The sequence below is a fragment of the Parasteatoda tepidariorum genome, chromosome 11 (genome assembly GCF_982258835.1).
Source record: "Parasteatoda tepidariorum strain Cologne lab strain chromosome 11, Ptep-v5.0, whole genome shotgun sequence".
NCBI classification, from domain to species: domain Eukaryota; kingdom Metazoa; phylum Arthropoda; class Arachnida; order Araneae; family Theridiidae; genus Parasteatoda; species Parasteatoda tepidariorum.
In genome coordinates, this window is record NC_141765.1 from 44,910,978 (window position 1) to 44,931,619 (window position 20,642).

General features: G+C 27.4%; 2 protein-coding genes across 2 annotated transcripts in view; both read right to left on the reverse strand.

The window, feature by feature from the left end:
• LOC107447997 (carbonic anhydrase-related protein 10-like) overlaps nt 1-20,642 on the reverse strand; it is a 610,624-nt gene that overhangs the window by 221,236 nt on the left and 368,746 nt on the right. The gene's annotated exons all lie outside the window — the stretch shown is intronic.
• On the reverse strand, nt 2,893-6,023 carry LOC147801562 (uncharacterized). Its single transcript, XM_087154655.1, has one exon. The coding sequence runs from the start codon at nt 6,002-6,004 to the stop codon at nt 2,915-2,917; it is 3,090 nt and encodes a 1,029-aa protein (XP_087010781.1). The 5' UTR covers nt 6,005-6,023; the 3' UTR covers nt 2,893-2,914.

Here is a 20,642-nt window from a genome sequence, read left to right on the forward strand (position 1 = left end):
ATTCTGCTGCTTTAAGGTGTGCTCCTTTTAAACTTTTGAAAACGTTTGAGTAAGAATAGTGATGCGTTAAAGTAAAACTAACAAAAGTCTAAAAATTCAGTTTTGTTGTAGAATATTGCTTATATTTGAAGCATATTAACACTTTATTATACCACATGTTAATACGATTTAAGATTTTGCTAAGCCCCAATTACTTATACATTCATAAAACTATTCAAAAACAATTTATTTCATAACATTTTTGAAAAAAATATTTGCATCAAAAAACAATTTCAATTAAAAGTAAAAGCAAATTCTAAACAGAATATTAAAATATACGTCTAAACTAAGCAACTGTTTATTATTTATGAATTCAGAACTTGAAACTCCATTATGAATATTATAATGAATTTTGTATTATAAAATATCTTAATGAATAAGATGTTGGTAGTTTTCCTTTTAAAGATTTAGCGTGTATAACTGTTATCACGTGTAGGAACAAATTTCACCTCTTAGCATTATAATGGAAATAAAAGCATCCTAGCGAAACTACACGGCATAAAAATAACTTCTCACGCTCTTCTGATGATATATTCTTCAAGATATTTTATAAGCAAAATTTTTGTTGTACCTCTTCCTCTTACTTTAAACAGCCATAATCTTTGAAGTGTAAACAGATATTTCGAAGAATGTCTACGAGATGATTTTTAGATGTTTTCCTTTTCTAATGGTTATAATAGCTTCGGGCTAGAAAAATGTGAGCGAAATTTTACATTTTGTGAGAAAGGAAGCATCTGAAGTATACTTCAAAAGACTCTTGAAATACTCTTGGTGGAGTATAAAATGAAGTTAGGTGCTCTTGTTTTGTCTTGCACCTGTGCCACTTTAAATTACCGTTTGCAACTCTGGATGGAAATACTTCATTTCCTGAACCACCCTCACGATTTCAGGTCTTTAATTAAATATGATGAGCATAAAGTTTTGTTTATTTCAAAAACTGGATGCATCTGCCCCTTGATCTAATTAAATCGATTCCTTATTATTTGTTCATAAACGGTGAATAATGACACGATGTAATTATTATGAAACAATAAACGGATGATATTTAAAATCCTTTGAGACTTGATTGCTTTGAATAATCTTTTGTATTTATGATTATTTACTCTTTTAATTAGTAAATACATTAATATTTTGTTTTGAGACTAACTTTTAACATTTATTTAATTGCTGCAGATTACTCCCTAGAAATATTAAGACCCTAGATAAAACTGAATAAATCAGGTAAAAGTGAATTAACAAAAATCTAAACATATCATGCATGTAACTAAATTTATAATTAACCGTTTACTTTGAGATTTTCCTTATTTATATGTGGCGAATTCTTAATTTTTAGCCAATTTAGCCAATTATGAGTTATTTTTCTGAATAGTTTTCATTTCTTTTTAAATTCAAATCATGTTCAGAAATTTTTAAATAAAAAAAATATCCATTTTTTTTTGTTGAATTGAAAATGAAAGGGAATTACTATGGTATTATATGAGGTTCAAGAGCTTAGATGGGAATACACTCGCAATCATACCAAATTACATGGCTACGGATTTGAACATTACTAGTCGTAAACCCAAAAAATAGGTCGGCTGTTCAACGACGGATATAAAATAAAATAAAACAGAGCTACCAAGAGTCGTGGCGGCTCAAAGGATAGAGCTTTCGCCTTCCAGTGAGATGCTTCATGCATCGCAATTGTGGGTTAGTTCCATCAAAAAATCCTCCTCGAAGACAAATTTCTCCCAATACTTAATCCAGGAGTTCCCTTGTCTTCTGGATTGGGTTCAAAAATGCAAAGCCAAGGAGTTTATCATTAGTAGTCGTAAACCCAAAAATTGGGTTTGCTGTTCAACTACGGTTATAAATGAAAAAAAAAATTGGGGTATCAAAAGTCGTGGTGGCTGAGGGGAAAGAAAGAGCACTCGCCTCCTAATGAGATCCCTCTAGTTCAAATTCCAACAATAGTTTATCGATCCGAATTCCGCATCCGGTTCGCAACGATCACATTGCTGACGTAAAATATTTTCAGTGGTAGGCGGATCATGGGTTAGTGTCTTTTTGCCTGGAAGGCTAACATTGGGAGGTTTTCATGATTTCTTTCTCCTTGTAATGCAAATGCGGGTTAGTTCCATCACAAAATCCTCTATGAACACAAAATTCCTCCGATATTTAGAACTCTTACTACAATTTTAAATATTAAGATGTGCATAAAATTAGTGAATTTATGTAAAATGTCTAATAAACCTTCGTTCATGGTTTAAGCATTGAAAACAGTTAAAATTATCGTTGTTTATTAAACTTTTCATTTCAGTTGCAAAAGGGAAGCCATTAAGATATAAAACGTATTTTCTTTCAATATGTAAGCATAAGTGATGACATATTCAGCATGTTTCTATTTTTCTGCTTTTAAAAGGGTTAGAACATGATTCTAAAAGTTTTACATTTAATTATTAAAGAAGTACATTTAGACTAAATAAAAATTTTCAATAAATCATTTTTTAATTATTCAAGCATAGATTATAACGACTTTTATGTTATAATATTGGAAAAGAAATATAATGTATTTTAATATGGTTCGCTCTCAATGCTACTACATCTTTGCACTAAACTCCATGCTGTGACAGCAAACAAATATATATATATACACACACACACACACATATATATATATATATATATATATACACACACACATATATATATATATATATATATATATATATATATATATATACACACACACATATATATATATATATATATATATATATATATATATATACACACACACACACATATATATATATATATATATATATATATATATACACTTATAATAATAATGTCAAAGTATATCAACTCAACTACTTACTTACTTACTTATCCTCTACGTGCCTTGGGCACTTAAGGCCTCCAGCATATCCCTCCAACGCCTCCTGTCTTTAGCAATAGATCTTGCTTCCTCCCAGCCAGATATTCCACATTCTTTTAATTCGCCCAAAAACATGCGCTGGATGGTAAGTCTGGGTCTTCCTCTTGTTCTCTTACCATCAGGGGCCCATGTAAGCGCAACAGATGAAATTTTTTCTTTGGGCATTCTAAGGATATGTCCGAGCCAGCTCCATCTTCGTTTTTTAATTTCATCTTCGATTGTTTTTATTTTAGCTTTCTTTAATAGATTTTGATTTGATACTTTGTAAGGCCAGAAAATTTTAAAAATAAATCTTAAACATTTGTTTTGAAAGGTTTCTAATTTTTGTATTTCGATCTTAGTCTGTTTCCAGGTTTCTGCGCCATATAATAGTACTGCTCTAACAATAGCTTTGTAAACAACTATTTTTGTCTTTATTTCAATATTTGACTCTCTCCAAAATTTATGTAATCCCTTAAAACATGTTCTTGCTTTGATTATTCTCTGTCTAATATCTTCGCTACTTCCACCTTTTTTATCTACAATAGAACCTAAATAGCTAAATGATTCTATGTCATCTATTTCGTGATTTTCGATTTTAATTTTGTCATTTTTCTTTTGATTTATTCTCATTACTTTAGTTTTCTTCTTGTTCATGAATAAACCTACACTATTTGAATATTTGTTGAATTTGTCTGTTTTAAGTTGAAGGTCTGTACATTTGGATGAAATAAGTACGATGTCATCAGCAAAATCAAGGTCTTCTAAAGTAGTTGTGAAATTCCACCTTATTCCTCTTTTTTCATCTTTCAAGCTGTTTCGCATAATCCAGTCTATCACCAGTATAAATAAAAATCCCGATAAAACACATCCCTGTCTCACGCCAGTTTTTACTAAAAAGAATTCAGTTAATTCTCCATTTACTTCTATACATGCTTTGCTGTTATCATACATATCTTTGATTATGTTAATATATTTTTCTGGTATATTATAAAGTGATAAAATTTCCCATAATTTCTCTCTCTTAACTGAATCAAAGGCTTTACTGAAATCAATAAAGTTTAAATATAAAGAGGTGTTAAATTCTAAGCTTTGCTCAATGATATTTCTAAGTGTGAAGATTTGCTGCATTGTTCCACTTCCACTGCGGAAACCTGCCTGTTCTTCTCTTAAAATTCCATAAATTTCATGTTTTAGTCTATTCAAAACTATTCTTCCAAATATTTTTCCCGGTATGGAAAGTAGGCTAATGCCCCTCCAATTTTCGCATTTTGTTAGATCGCCTTTCTTGGGAATTTTCACTATTACTGCTTCTTTCCATTGTTCTGGTATTCTTTCATTTCTCCAGATTTCATTGAAGAGCTTTTGCAACTGTCTTGTAGCGGTTTCAAAATCTGCCTTAAGCATCTCTGCCACGATTCCGTCTCTCCCTGCAGCCTTCTTTGGTTTTGTGGCCCTCAGGGCACTCTGTACCTCATCCAGCGAGATATCTTCCAAAGAAAAATCTACAGTAGATGCTACATTTAATGTAACATTTGGGAGTTGCTCAGAATTTTCAACATGGTGTGCGTTAAGCGTATCTTCAAAATATTCTCTCCATCTTTCTTCGATCCTCTTATCCGTAGTAAGTAACTTATTGTTTTTGTCTCGTACTGCACATTGCGAATTTCGTTTATTTCCTTTTATTTGTTTCACTTTCTGATAGAAAGTACTTATTTGTCCTTTTTGCGCTGCATCTTGAGCCTCATTGGCAAGGTCTGTGAAATATTTCCTTTTGTCTTTTCTGGCTGACTTTTTTACTTCTCTATCAATTTGACTATACTGCTGTCTATACCGATTAAATAATCTTTCAGACTTTGTAGTTTCCATCTGTATTTTCTTTTTCCTTCTGCTTTCAATTAGTATTAATGTTTCACCCGTAATCCATTCTTTGCTTTTCTTTCCTTTCTTTTTACCCAACACTTTTTCTGCTACGTCGCAATAAATGTTTTTGATATGTTCCCAAGTCTCTTCAACTTTTTCTTTTACCTCATTTTCTGATTGCCCAGTGTTGCCATGATTTTCTTCTTCCTTTAACAGCTCAAATCTGTTTTTCAACTCGATTGAAAATTCTTGTCTGCACTCTTTGGCTTTTAACTTAGCAATGTCATAGCTTATTCTTTTATGTCCCGTCTTCTTCGGTGGTTTTCTTAATTTTAGTTTTAATATTGCAAGAATCAAGTAGTGATCTGATCCAACGTCGGCACCTCTCATCGCTCTTACGTCTCTTAGTGAGCTCCTGAACTTGTTATTAATTGCAATATGATCTATTTGATTCTTTGTTCTTCCGTCTGGTGAGGTCCATGTACATTTATGTATCTCTCTATGCTTGAATCTACTCCCACCTATGTTTAAACTATTTAGTTCGCACAGGGAAACAAACAGTTCTCCATTTTCGTTCCTCTCACCCGGTGATTCGTTTCCCATGGAGGTTTCATCATCACTAATCCGTTTTCCAACCTTAGCATTAAGGTCTCCCATAAGAATTATCATGTCATGTTTTGGAACTCGATTTAAAACACATTGTAGTTGATCATAAAATGTCTCCTTTTCCTCCTCATCAGCATCATTCGTTGGTGCATACACTTGAATAATTGATAGTTTAATATATTTTGAATAAAATCGTGCTCTTAAAATTCTTTCACTGATTGGTTCCCATTCCAAAAGACTCTTCGCTGTTTCTTTATTAATGATTAGCGCCACGCCTCTTTCGTGCTTTTCTTCAGCTCCTGAGTACAAAATGATTTGTTCACTTCCAGTTTTAATCTTGCCAAAACCTGTCCATCTAAGTTCTGATATTCCCAAGATATCCAATTGGTATCTATCCATTTCCATTGATACCTGTCTACTTTTTCCACATTGGTACATAGTTCTTACATTCCAAGCACCAATTCGTAACTTGTGTTTAGGTTTCATCAATGACTTCTTCCGCATCGAAGGCTCCAAATGGCTTTCCCTTCGACACTTCATAGGCGTGATTTCCTCATTCCAGGTTAGATAACTGTCATTTGGAATTTCACAAGTCATTGCTTCCGCCAAGAGAATTTGGCCCAACTCAACTATACTTATTGAATTTACAAAATCCATGCAAACATGAATATCTTTATCTATCTTTTGAAATAACTAAATCTTCAGCAATTTTTTAAAAGCATAGTTCCAAATTTATGCTTTGCAAACCTTTGAAATATATATCCATGCTACATTTGGCAATTAAGTCCAGCTTTATGATATGACATTTAACGAGATATGAGTAGGAATCACTCTTCTTAGGTTTATTCAAATCTTAGAAGCATAAATTTTATTCTAAGAATCTCGTATGAATCTATTTTCCACTCTACATATTCATTCCTCCTTTAGTAAAGGCATCTTTTAACAGTTTTTTTTTGTTTTATTCTTCTACTTTACATTAAAATTTCGGGCTTAATATTCTATGACAGTTTTACAGTTGATAATATAGTATTTACTTTTCTCATTGCATAAATGTGGTATCATCGTGTGAAATGTTGTATAGTAATGAATTCATTGAATTTTTACTATTACTATTTGAATAGAATGCGTATTTAGTTTGAATTTTCTACAATATTGCGCACCAAATCAGCAACTTGATTGGCGTAACATTTAGTAGTTGAGTTAATTTATTTTGCATAAATAGATACACTGAAAACATTTGTGATAATATTACTGTAAAAAATATTGGCACCCCGAGAGCCTGAACATTCAATTATAAAATGTTCAGGCACTCGAACGAAATAAAAATCAGCGAATACGAAATCAAAATCAGCTGTCATATAATTTTAACAATAATATTTACTGAGTCACTGTGGTTAAATAAATATTACTAAAAAAGTTACGGTATAAAAGGCTGCAATAAAATTGAATTTCATGGTAAAAAGTATCAGTACTCATGGTGCCAGAACTTTTTACCGTATTTCTATCAGGAATTTGTTTAGCTCACTTCAAAGATCAAAAAAATGATGTAGAATAATAAATATACCCGATAATCACAATAACATATATTTGTACACTAAAACCTAATTATGAAGCTTATTTTTTAAAGAATTTGGTTCTCTTAATAGTGTTTTAAGACTTTTAACAAACCTTTTTACTTACGTACTTAAAATTGAAAACTAAATAAACTGGAACTGATTTTATCTAATCAAAAATATTCTTCCCGATACATCACAAAACTGATGATACGTTGTAATAGTTTCAAGTAATAAGTAGTTTTTAATAATTATTTATAATTTAATTCAGTAACTGATAATAAATAATTTAAAATTTTTTATTGAAATTCATAATTTAATGTGTTGAAACCCTACATTTGAAATAAATCACTTTAAAAACTCATGGAATAATGATTTGATGGAATTGTATTGTTTTTATTTTAAGTATGTTTATTTTTTCGTTTTGAATGTTTAGTATTGTTTTTTTTCTGTTTTATTGTATTAAACTTAAAGATGTTCACTGTTTTAGTCTGACTATATATTTTTTCATTGTTGATATTTATGCACTTGAAACACGAATAAACTGTTTGAATAGGTTAACTGTTTAAAAACTCAAATCACTTAATACGCCGATGCTTTTCCAGAGCTGTACGAAAATATCTTCTAAGATTGAAAGTTTCAATAGCTACTTAATATAGAATGGATATAACATAAAATTTTTACTATGATTAACATCAATAATGCTTCTTCAGATATTGATAAGATTTATTTTTATAAAATTTGAAATTATAAAATTTGATATTTAAACTTGAATGCTTTTTTACCTTATATATAAACACTATAAAATTATACAAAATGGGAATTAAATTGGTGTTTCTTTTAAATTTAAAATGCCAAACGGAATCAGCACTTTTTCCATCCATGTAGTAATCTTCTAATAACTTACAGTTTATTTAAACAATTTGAGTATATCTATAAAGTTATGCCATATTTGTTCATTTTAATAAAATATTTTACGCTAAAATCGAGTCTAAATAGGAACGACATAAGAAAAAATCCACAAGAAAATGAGAAAAATTGAAGAAATGAATTTTTTATTAGATTTTTTAAAAAAATATTAAGAACAGAAAATTTGAATTACAAATTTTCCAACACATTACAAAACTTTAATCTAAAATATAATACTTGATTTAAATTACATAAGCAAAAAATCTATCCATATTTATTTTTTTCATAAATAAAATTAAATGTTTCTAACTGCTAACAAAGAGCAAACATTTCTTTTAAAACAAAGGGAAAAGCAATTTATTATCAAGTTATGAAATATTTTACGGAAAAAAAGACAGTTTTCAAAAGTAAGCTAACCTTCCAAATGAAATATGTGTGAGTAAAATGAAAAACAATAAAAACATAGCAAAATCCTTTAAAATGAAAAATTGAAAAAAAAGAAGAAAAATTTGATTTTTGAAAGCGAAAACTATTGGGTTTCATTCGCTGGTAAAAAACAGTCAATTACTTTTTTTTTTCAAACAAATCTCAATCTCATTTTAGAAAACTCACATCAGCAAAAGTTCCGTGTTTCTCCCTTTCGATTCCTTCAACCCGTAACAAAAGAATTGCATATTATTAAAAGTAAAAACAAATCTTCTCCCTTTCGAATAAGAAAGGCTTAAAGAGAATTTATTCTTAGACAGATTCCGAATCAATACATTTCATTGAAGAGGGAAGGATTTGTTCTAAAACCTAAGATTAAAGACATTACTTTCAGAAAACCGAATAAAAATAAATATTTCCTCCGTGTAGTGGGAGGTGTATATTTAAATTCTGTCTACAGCGTACTATCAGTTGAATTCAAATTTGCTACAAAAAGAAGAGCTAACACGTATGTTGCTAGACTATGCAAATATAAAGGGCCCATTGAAATAAATATTACTTTCAACATTCTCCCAGCTGAATTATTTTAATGATCTAAGAAGAGCATCTATAGTTCATTAAGTTGGTTTGCTAATATTTATTGATAGTATCGCTACTTAATTATTCATTGTTAATACCTTCATCTAATTATTTATTGCAAGATTATATATATATATATATATAGATAGATAGATAGATAGATAGATATTACATAAAATTATATAAAAAAATCGTCATATGATGAAAAAAATTATGGATTTTAAAATTCTAGTGATTATTATCACATATTTATTAAAACATACAAAACTGAGAAAACTGAGAAACTGATAAAATTACACCACATTTTACCAGATTTTATCACTTATTATTAATATATATTTTATTGTTAATTTTACCAAAATCGATAGCAAAGGGCTTCGATATAAATTACTAAGCGTTTAGTATTCCTATATTCTCTGAAACATGGTAATTTTTATCCAAATTGTGGTAGTTTTGACCATACCTTTTTTTCAGTAAAGAAGAACAGTTTTCAATGTATTTAAGGTTTAGGTTTTAAGTTTACAGGGATTTTGCTGTAAATAAACAGTTTTTCAACGCACTCATATAATTTAGATTTTAGATTTAATTAATATTTAAATTTAATTAAAAACATTTAATGCGATCTTTTAATTTTAAAAACTTCACTTAAAGACATTCTAGATAAAATTAAAAAATTTGTTCTTAAACCTAGGATTAAGGATTGATAAGAACTGATATTATGAAAATTAACGGTGAGAAATCGAATAAAAAATTGAAATAAAAATTTTATTTTAACATTTTTCTAGCAGAATTACTTTAATGAAACAAAAAGAGCTTTATAGTACTTTAAATTGGTTAGTAAAAATTTATTTACAGTATCTCGACTTAATTATTCATTGGCAATATAACTATTTATTGCGTGTACCTATAGTTAATAATTTACTGCCAGTAATAATGGTTAAATGTTCCTTATTATGACTCCTATACTAATAAGGCTATAAAAGAGGAAAATGTTAGTTCTCAAACCCATGATTAAAAATTCCATTTTTAGAAACTGAATAAAAATATATATTTCCCTGCGCCTAGTTTGAGGTGCAGATTTAAAATGTATCTACAGCATACTATCAGTTGAATTCAAATTTTCTACAAAAAGAAGAGCTAGTAAGTATCTTGCTAGACTATGCGGAAATAAAGAACCCTTTGAAATAAATATTACATTTTAATCTTTTTCCAATCGAAGTATTTTAACGTCATAAGAAGAGAACTTTAGTGCATTAAATTAGTTGAAAAATTCATTAATAGTACCGTTACTCAATTATTTATTGTTAATATAGTTATTTCTAATACTGTTATCGAATTATTTATTGAAAGTGATAATATTAAATTATTTATTATTGTATCTGTATGACTTAAGGTATATATTCTATAAGAGGAAGTGATTTGTTCTTAAACCTTTGATGAAAGACACGACTTTTAGAAATCGAATAAAAATAAATATTTTCTACACGTAGTGGGAGGGGCATATTCAAATTATGTCAACAGCGTACTATCAGTTGAATTTGAATTCTCTACAAAAAGAAGGTTTAGCATGTCTGTCATTATAGACTATGCAAATATAAGGGATCCATAGAAATAAATATAAAATTTTTGTTTATTTCCCCAAGCTATGTAAATGAGCAGAGAGTTTGTCAAGTTGTTTAATAAATACTTATTATTCAGTATTGGTATAGTTTTTTAATTTTCTTGTAAATATCATCATTCAATTATTCACTCTAAATATTTGTATATACTTACTATATTTAATTATATTATTAATACCATCAAGAAATAGAAAAAATATTTGTAAAATTACAGCATTGTATGTTAATGACATTTCAAGTAAAAATTATAATTCTGGAGAGAAAAAAACAAAAATATGCAGTATTTAAACCATTCATTTGGTAACTCTTTCCATTCATATGGTAACGGTTTATCGGGAAATTTTGGCTTTCTTCTTTGTATCAGAAAGTTTATAAAAAATGAAAAACTGAAAAGCAAAATTAACCATATAAATCGTTTTATGCCACGCTTAAAGTATCGTGATAAAATTTTCAAATTTTAACATATTTACCAATTTTTATCACACATTATAAAACCATATTTTATTGTTAATTTCACCAAAATTAAATTTCCGAGATTCTGGTTGTTTCCATAGAGCCAGAAACATGGTGATGAATTTTATCATATTCAGGTAGTTTTGACCAAACATTTTGTTCTTTGCGTACCTTTAATTATTCACTGTTAAAATTGATACTTAATTGCTCGTTGTTACTTGAATTTTTATTGTTATAGCTTCAAATAATACAAAAAAAATGGCTTGGGAGTGTAAAGTATTTGCTCTAAAATACTAAAGTTAAAAGAGTTTTTAGAAACCTAGTAAATAATAAATATTTACAACTTGAATTGGAGGTGTATATTTAATATTTATCTAAAGCATACATTAAATTAATTCAAATCTGCTGCAAAAAGATTAGCTAGCACGCATGTCGCTTAAATAAATATTAAATTTTAACCTTATCCCACCTGTGCTATATTTCCGAAATAGATACAACTACTTGATTTCGTAATATTGATTAGCAGTTGCCTGTTTTTATTATCGTTATTTAAATATTCATTGTTCGTATCACAATCTAATTATTCTCAGTTAATAATTTTTATTTAGTTATACATTGTTCGTATCGTAATCCTATTATTCGTGATTAGCATTTTTTATTTATTTATTCATTGTTAGCAATGTTGATTGATTTTTTCTTGTTATAACTTGAACTAATAGTACTGAACAATACTAACAATAACAATACTAACAACATTACAACAATACTTATAACTAGTACAGTAAAGTAGCAATAATAAATGTTTCTGAGTTCCTATATTTAAGAAACTTTTTTAATATACCTGTTTTAAATTTTAAAAAAATGTTTAAAAAGATTAGTATACGATTTATGATTTAATTTCGTATATTTTTGTAGCTCTGTGCTCCAGTGTGCACATTATAAAATCCTTCCCCACTATAGTTTAATATATTCTCAAATGTTGTGACGGTACTCTAGCTTTTTTCAAATTTAATATTAGTGAATTTTAAAATGGTGTTTAAATATAATGAAGCCGATTTGAAAATTTGCTTACATATATATATATATATATATATATATATATATATATATATATATATATATATATATATATATATATGTATTTAGAAAAAAATAAAATTTTGAGTAGATAATGCCTCAATAACTTTATTATATTATTGAATGATTAGCCATTATAATAATAATCGTAACTGGTACTTTCATTCATTTTTGTCGCATTATCTTCAAACCATCAATTTGGAGGGATGACTGTACGTAGACCAGTATAGAGTTTGGTTTAGATAGATTAGGTAGGTTAGGATATATTTTAGATAGGTTAAGCTATGACTTTGAATTCACTTTTTGATGTTATATTTTAAATAATTTTTGCGATCTCCACTCCGGTTGATAGTGTAGGGTTCAGCAAATAAAAACAAGGCCTTCAGTTTTTGCAGCTTGCCACGATGCTGTAACGAAACCCAACACATAGCATTTTTATATTCATTCATGTGATTGTATTCTTTATATCACATTTTATTATAAGTATAAATATATATATATATATATATATATATATATATATATATATATATATATATATATATATAACAAAATAAATAAATACAAGAAAACACGAATAAAGCTAGGAAAAACAATAAGTTTCATTTATTGCGCATAAGCTGCAAGTAAACAGAACTCATTAGATAAGTTCAAAATGAAGATAAAGAAAGGGAAAATTATAGACATTAATTTACGGATATAATCGTGTGGGCTGATGAAAAGATTATGTCTTTTATTTTCCGGTTTTTTAAAAAAAAATTCATCCTTTATATATGTATATATATAGCAATTGCTGATATGCCATATTAAGATCACATTTCTTTCATTGAAAATGTCAAATGTTTTTGAACAAATATTACTAATTATTACTTTTTTTTAACCTGTTTTAAATAAAAAAAAATTTAAAAATGATTATTATATGAATTATTTTTGAATATTTTTAGAAAAATGTGCTCTATTGGACTATAAATACTATAAATTCATTCCTCACTATACTTTAATATATTCTCAAATGTTATAACGCTACTCTATCTTTTTCAATATTTTTGAATTTAAAACGGTGTTTCAATGTGATGAAACCAATATGTATATATATATATATATATATATATATATATATATATATATATATATATATATATATATATATATATATATATATATATATATATATATATATATATATATATATATATATATATATATATATATATATATATATATATATATATATATATATATATATATATATATATATATATATACATTTGAGAAAATAGCTCTGTTGTTTAGCATATAATGTGCATCCTATATCCTATATTTTGAACATATCTTTAAATTTTACATAAAGAGATCTGAAAATAACTTTCTGTGAAAGTCATACTTTAGAATAGATTATTTTACTCTTATCTAAAATTTCGATTGGGCAAATCGTTATATCATTTCTGTAGCTGAATGTCTTTCGTTTGTCCTTTTACTTAGTTAACAGAAACTAGTAGTAACTAGCTAAACATATAAACCAATAAAGATTTAAACTATTAAAATTATTAATCTGAATATAAGTTCTCATTTAGAATTTTACTAAGCAAGAAGTCTAAATGTGGAAACACTAGTAATTCTTAATTATTTTTACGCTCTTATCTAAATATTTAAACGTTAATTGTTAAGTATAAAGGTCGAGAGCAATGAAGCTTTGAAAATAAATTATAAAGAAAAAAACAGAATATAACATGAAATGAAGTCTATAAAGCGAGCAGCGAATTCAAATGAACTAACATGAACGGGAAATTTTTCAAAAATGTTTTAAAATATTTTCGTAACGAGATTGCCAGATTGCAGAAATTGAAAACTAAAGCGTAAATTGAGCTAAAAGCGTAACTGGGGGAGTTTTGTATTAAAGCGCGTTCTCGCTGCATTGCTGAAGAGCGTTTGATTTGTTAGTTACCAGGAATGGGCTCGAAAATGGATGTGCGCAAGGTAGTATTATACTGGATAATTTAAAGAAGTTGACCATAAATGATTTTAGAAAATAAATATTTATTTAAGATAAAAAAATATCTAAAATAGAAAAGAGAAAGAAACATGAATTGCCTTTTTTCCACATAATTTAAGCCACGGATTTGCCCGAAATGCATTTGCACATGGAAAAAACTAACAAAGAAATTTTTTAGTAGATAACTTTTGCCACGGATTTGCCCGAAATGGATTTGCACTTGGAAAAATTATATGCAACCTGGCAATCTCGTTACGAAAATAATTTAAATCATTCTTGAAAAATTTCCCGTTCATGAAAGTTCATTTGAATTCGCTGCTCAATTTATAGACTTCATTTCATGTTATATTCTGTTTTTTCCTTATAATTTATTTTCTGTTTTTTATTTTTACGTGATATTTTTACTTATTGTGTTATATTTTATTTATATGCTGTAATTTTTTCGCAAAATTTTTTGAGTGATTCTCACACTATTGTATTGATATATTTTGCTTTGGCTATATTGATGCAATATTTGAAAGCACTCTTTTTTGCGCATGCAATCGTGTGAGCTGATGAAAAGATTATATCTTTTATTTTTCGGATTATCAGAATTTTTTCTCCGGTTTTTTGTTATTTTTATTATTATGTTTCTTTTTTCCCCTTTTTTCATTGTTCTGTACTTTTCCCCTTGTTCTCTCTACATTTTGAACTTATTTTATGAGTTCTATTTACTTGCAGTTTATGCGGACTAAATAAAACTTATTGTTTTTCTTAATTTTCTTCATGTTTTTTTGTTTTTATTTATTACACTATATATATATATATATATATATATATATATATTTAATAAACTTTTATCTGTTCTCTGTGAAAATAATATGTTTCTTACATTTAACAAAAAAGAAATATATCGCTACAATGTAATGATATTTTATTTGGAAATTGTTTACTTTTTTCAAGCTTATTATGTTTGTTTATAATATTTCTTTACTGCTATAGTTCTTTTACATAGATAGAACAGAAAAAAGTCCAAGTAAAAGTTTCTTTGGAATTTAAACAATTGAGTTAAAAAAGAGAACTGACAATATAGATCCCCGTATACATATGTAGAAAAAATAAACGAAATCCAGTTTATGGAGATTTCTATGCTTTGGTTTTGGGTTAATAAACGCCTCAACTATTTTGCATTGACATTCTTTCTGTTTCTTTCTTTTTCGAAGTTCTTTAAGATTTTGCTCACTTATAAAGGGAGAGAATTACCATTGTCAGGTACATCTAAAGGCGTAGAGCACAAAAAGAAGATGTGCGTGTGCGAAAAGTAAAATGAACTAGAGAGACTAGAATATCGAAAGGAATTTGAAAGCTTGAAAGAATGGTATTAGGTAAGACATGAGTATATACGAACACTTTTTACTACTATTTATGCGAAGAGAAATACTAACTAAGCCTAGATTCTTGCAAATTGTAGAATTTCCTGACGTTTTTCTCTGGGAGGACTTTTTTTCCGATGGAATTATTAGGATGTTTGAAACATTAAGTACCTTTCTGACACAAAGGATATTGGAAGTAATCCTTTCCTTTAAAAGTAAAAAAAAAGTTAAGAAATTAAAAGTTGTCATATATTTCCTGATTAATAAGGGATATTTTGTTATGAATGACATACTTTAATATTCAGTGATTTCTAGGTAGATGTGGTGGAATGAGTTAAAACCGTTAGCTTTAAATTCCAACAGTATGTTTTCTTTCAATTGCTAAGTTTTTTGATGGTTTCACTGCATTTGGAGTTTATTGGATATTGAGATAAAAACGTTGAGAAATATAACAAAAAGTGGGTTTTTATGAATTTTAAATTATATTAATTCATTACATTCATTGAGAAATAAATCTCATTTCTGTGTCTTCCGAGTATCTAATATTTAAGCTAATACTTTAATGTGTCACTAAATAAAATAATTGGAAAATTTAATCTGAATAAGGGAATAATGTGAATAAATTAAGAATGAATAAATTAATAATAATAATAATAAATTAAGAATGAATAATGTGAATAAATAAAGTTTTTATGACGAATTATTGCATGATGTCCTGATATTAAAAGTATGTTATTTATCTTATCGTGTTATTTAAATGCACAAACTTTATCAAATTGTCGCATATTTTTAGATAAAATGCGACATTCTAAGTTATTTTAAATTTAATTTAAAATCTTAATGCAAAGTTAGACAATGTGGTTTAAGCACAAAAACAGTCATAAAACAGACATAAAATTGGAAATCACAAAGAAGTTTGTCTTAATTCGGGGCTTTAGTTTTACTTTATTCATATTGTCTAGCTATACATTTAGATGTAGCGCTGAATATGTTCTTTTTTCAGATCGAAATTAAAATATTCTGTTCAAAATTATAATAATGTAATGTTATAAAGTGTATATTATAACTAGAAACCAAATGAATCTGTAGGCTGCAGTATATTTTATCGGAACTTCCTTTTCCTGAATGAATAAATCAGAATAAATAAACTGAATGAATAAATCAGAATATTTTTTTTTTCTATCGTTGATCAAATTTTCTCTGCACTAAGAAAAAGTATGGTCAAAACAACAAGAATATGATAAAATTTACCGTCTTTTGGCTCTAAGGCAACCCTAAAAACCTCGGTTATTTTACCAAAGAGCTTTAATAATGATAGGTATTGATGATTTGGTAATGAATGAGTGCTTTGGAAAAAAAACCATTTATTTTCTTAAATTTATTTTTCAGTTTTGTATTTTCTACTAAATGGGTGGAAATAAAGACTATAATTTTGAAAAGCAAAATTTATGGTAAACCGCTGCCATATGAAGGAATCAATTACTAAACAAATCGTTTAAATACCATATATTGTAATAATTAAATACCATAATCAAATTGGCATAATTAAATACCACATATTGTTTTTTTTATGTCAGAAATGCCATTACCATTCAGTATGCAATTTTACAGGAATTTTTTTTCCCCCATCGACAAACTCAATTGCTCATGATAACTATGACTAAAATAATAACAATCAGCACGTGTAATTAATCGCAAATACATACTTTCTCTTAGCAAAAAAATTTAACAAAAATAAGAAATCTACAACCAAAATATATGGCACATATAAATTTGTAATTTATAATTTAATCACCCGCTTAATTATGTTACAGTATTTTGATTTTTATTTATAATTTAAGTACAATTTTTATTTCGCAGCATTTATTTCACAAAACTCGTAATGAATTATTTGTTTCTGAAAGTATTACCTTATTTTTTTAAACTTTATTAAACAATCGATAATTGCTAAATTTTTTCAGACTTATAGCAATGATATAAATTACTAAAATATCGCGATTATAATGTAGCGAAAATTGAATAATCTAATTCTCTATCGGCAAAGTTATTATACATCTATAGATTTCACACAAAATAAAATTGAAAAAATAGTTTTGAAGAAAAAAATTGTTAAGTTTGATTACATTCCTGAAAATCCTAAAATTATTCTTTAACTTTAAAGAATTTTTTCAATACATTCTGAAAAATTAATGTTATGTTTATCAACGTGCACGCATCCAAGCATGCCTCTTATTTATATGCATCTTAAATATTTAAATAAGGTTAGTTAAATATTTTATTAAGACATTTAACTATTATTTTTTATGGTACATGTAACAATGTTTTCTGTTTCTCTGAGTTCTGCGAAACCAGTATCCAGCGTCATTTATTATTAAATAATTTGAACAAGATTTAAAAATGTGCTTTAAATATATTTCTGAAACTTATGAAAATCTAAATCATTTCTATTATTATTTTATTACTTCCACGGGGAATAAGTTCTTAGGAAAATACGGATTTTCTGAGCACTGTCGACAGTAATACTTATTGCACATACCTGCTCTACGGATCATAAAAAACAATATATATTTGCAATTGTAGAAAAAATAAAATCTTTATTAAATTAATTTTAATCTTCAGTAAATCAAATTTTTTATTTATTTATTAAAAGATTATTATTTATGACAAAGCTGACCATTAAGCATTACTAAGCTTACAAAAGCCTGTTTGAATGAATATCTAGTTATTTTTACCAAATTAAGCTTTTTATCATAGAATATAGTGATTTCAATGATTCATGTTGTATTTTAACAAAGAAAAAATAATCTTTTACGCAAACAATATTGTTACATTTTCACTAAATATCCTGTTATTTGGTTAAATTATATTTTTGTTAAAATTCCAGAATATGTATTCAATATGTATTCAATTCTTTCATTTATTTATATTTATTTTAAGCTACACTTAGTACAGGTTTTTCAGATGGATTAAGACTAAATTTATCTATAAGTATCTATGTTACAATCACTATCCGTAGTATCACTATTTATTATAAAAGGAATAAAAGTATTGCAATTACTAAAACTACTGTAGCTCTTAGTAGTAAAAAGTATTAAAACTAAAAAAGGCAAAAAAAAGCTAGATAAAAGATAATGTTTCTAACAGCAAAAATGAAGAATGTTACACAGAACCGTATACTGATAACTATTTAAATCATAGCAAGCCATGATCTCTCTTCGTTCACCTCCAGGTGTTGTCATAAGATAGAATGGGCGCGGTGAATCAGTTCTCCAGCCACCATGTTCACCTGATTTAAGCGGTAAAGATTTCTTTCTTTTTCAACAAAATCAAAAAATCAAAATCAACAAAAATTTTCTCTACAAACGCTACGCTTCTTTTTATTTCACTTTCATCAGTAGACATTTTCAAAGTATTTAAAAGACTCTTCCTGATTAAATTCTTCATACTTCTCACTTTTCTCATCAACTGAATCTGTTTTTTTTTCCTCTAATTTGACAATATTTTAAATAATACTAATGTGAATTATTTTATGCTGGAGGAACATAACAAATCATAGTATAAACAATGGTTAACCATAAATATGAAAAATATAATATATATATTATGAATAAGAAAATGGTGAAAAATATTGTTATTACAGTAATATGAATTACTGATTTTTATTCAAATAAAATTTGATTATCATTTATTAATTTAATTTTTTTTATTGTCTGTTTTATTTGAGCGGTATTTCTCTTTTTTAGGTAAAATTTAAAAGCATTAATTTATCGCATTCCAAACATTCATAAATTTGAGAAAGAGCTTACCATTAGAAAAATTGATAAGGTTTCCTTGTAAGAGATACCACTCTCAAACAAAGTGAATATTGTTACAATCCTATCTGATTCAATGTACCACCAGCGAAACAGTTGATTGAAAAACCTTTTTCATTACTCTAAAAATGAGATTGGAAAACCTTCAGGTAGCACGCCACTTTTTACAGCCTAAGAGGCTCGAATGAATTTGATATTATAAAACAGCGAAATCTCACAGAAAGGCGGTATGAGTTAAGACCTATTTATCACAAACCTCCTTCACGCAAGGAGAAAATTTTGCGGTAACCCAAGCTTTCAGCGATCCAAACAACAAAGTATATAAATATATATACATATATATATATATATATATATATATATATATATATATATATATATATATATATATATATATATAACTTGCGATACAATGCTTGGCTAATCTACAGCTTGTTTTCCTGCCACGATTTTTTATTGTTATTTATTTATTTTTTTTTCTTTCATTTTATTTTCCCCTTGCTTCAGATCTGTTTGGTGTATTCTTCCCTTCTTTTCATTTCGGTTTTGTGCATGGAGTTGAGTGTCAAGAAAAGATAAATTGTGATGCGGAAAGATCTCAAATGCTAAAACCGTTGCTCATCTGACACGGTTGAACGAGTAAACAAACGGAAGATTCTGAAGAATTAAGGGGTTGGGGAAATGAAAAGAATGAACGAATGCCTTTTTTTTTCTTCTCTCTTTCCATTCGCACTCTTTTCCATGAAGGAAAAGTAGTACGAGCGGTCGTTGAATAAATGGCCCATTACCTTAGAGAAGGTACTATGGACGAAAGAAAAATGAAAGAGTGTTACTAGAAATGGAAAGGTGACCAGTATTAGAAAAATAAAAGGAAAAGTGAAGCTTCTATCATTCGCCGTGTGTGTCGTTTCGTTAGAATGGGTTCGAAGTCTTAAATTTGGAATATTATATGGTGTATTCATGTACTTGGTAGGCATATGCAGTTGTGGATATTATTTTTTTGTTCTGTTTTCTGGGAATGATTACTTTTCTGGAGAGGGCAGTGAATACGGAAACTATGAATTTTAAAAGCGATTTTGAAGTTTCTTTCAAGTACAGCTGTGATTTTTCTTTTAATAATTTAAGAATTGCCCGGCAGACAAACAATGTTTATTTTAGTATGTAAAAGTCTAGTTAAAAAATATCCTACCGAAATACATAACTACTTTAAGCAAGTTTGCTTAAGTTATACATTTAAAAGTTTTCTCTTTTTTAAGTATCTATTTAAAGGTCTATAAAAAAATCTATACTTTCCCAGTAATTTTCATAATTTGAAGAAAAGAAAAAAATTTTTAGATAACAGTAATAAAAGTATTTTATCATTGATAATATGATATAAGTATTATTAAAACTATTTTATATATAAATTGTAATTATGGATTGTTTTTATTGTCAATTGGTAGGACTTCTGAATATATTAATA

Excerpts from the sequence above, each read along its gene's own strand:
- LOC147801562 (XM_087154655.1), bottom strand. The coding sequence starts at position 6,004 with ATGACTTGTGAAATTCCAAATGACAGTTATCTAACCTGGAATGAGGAA.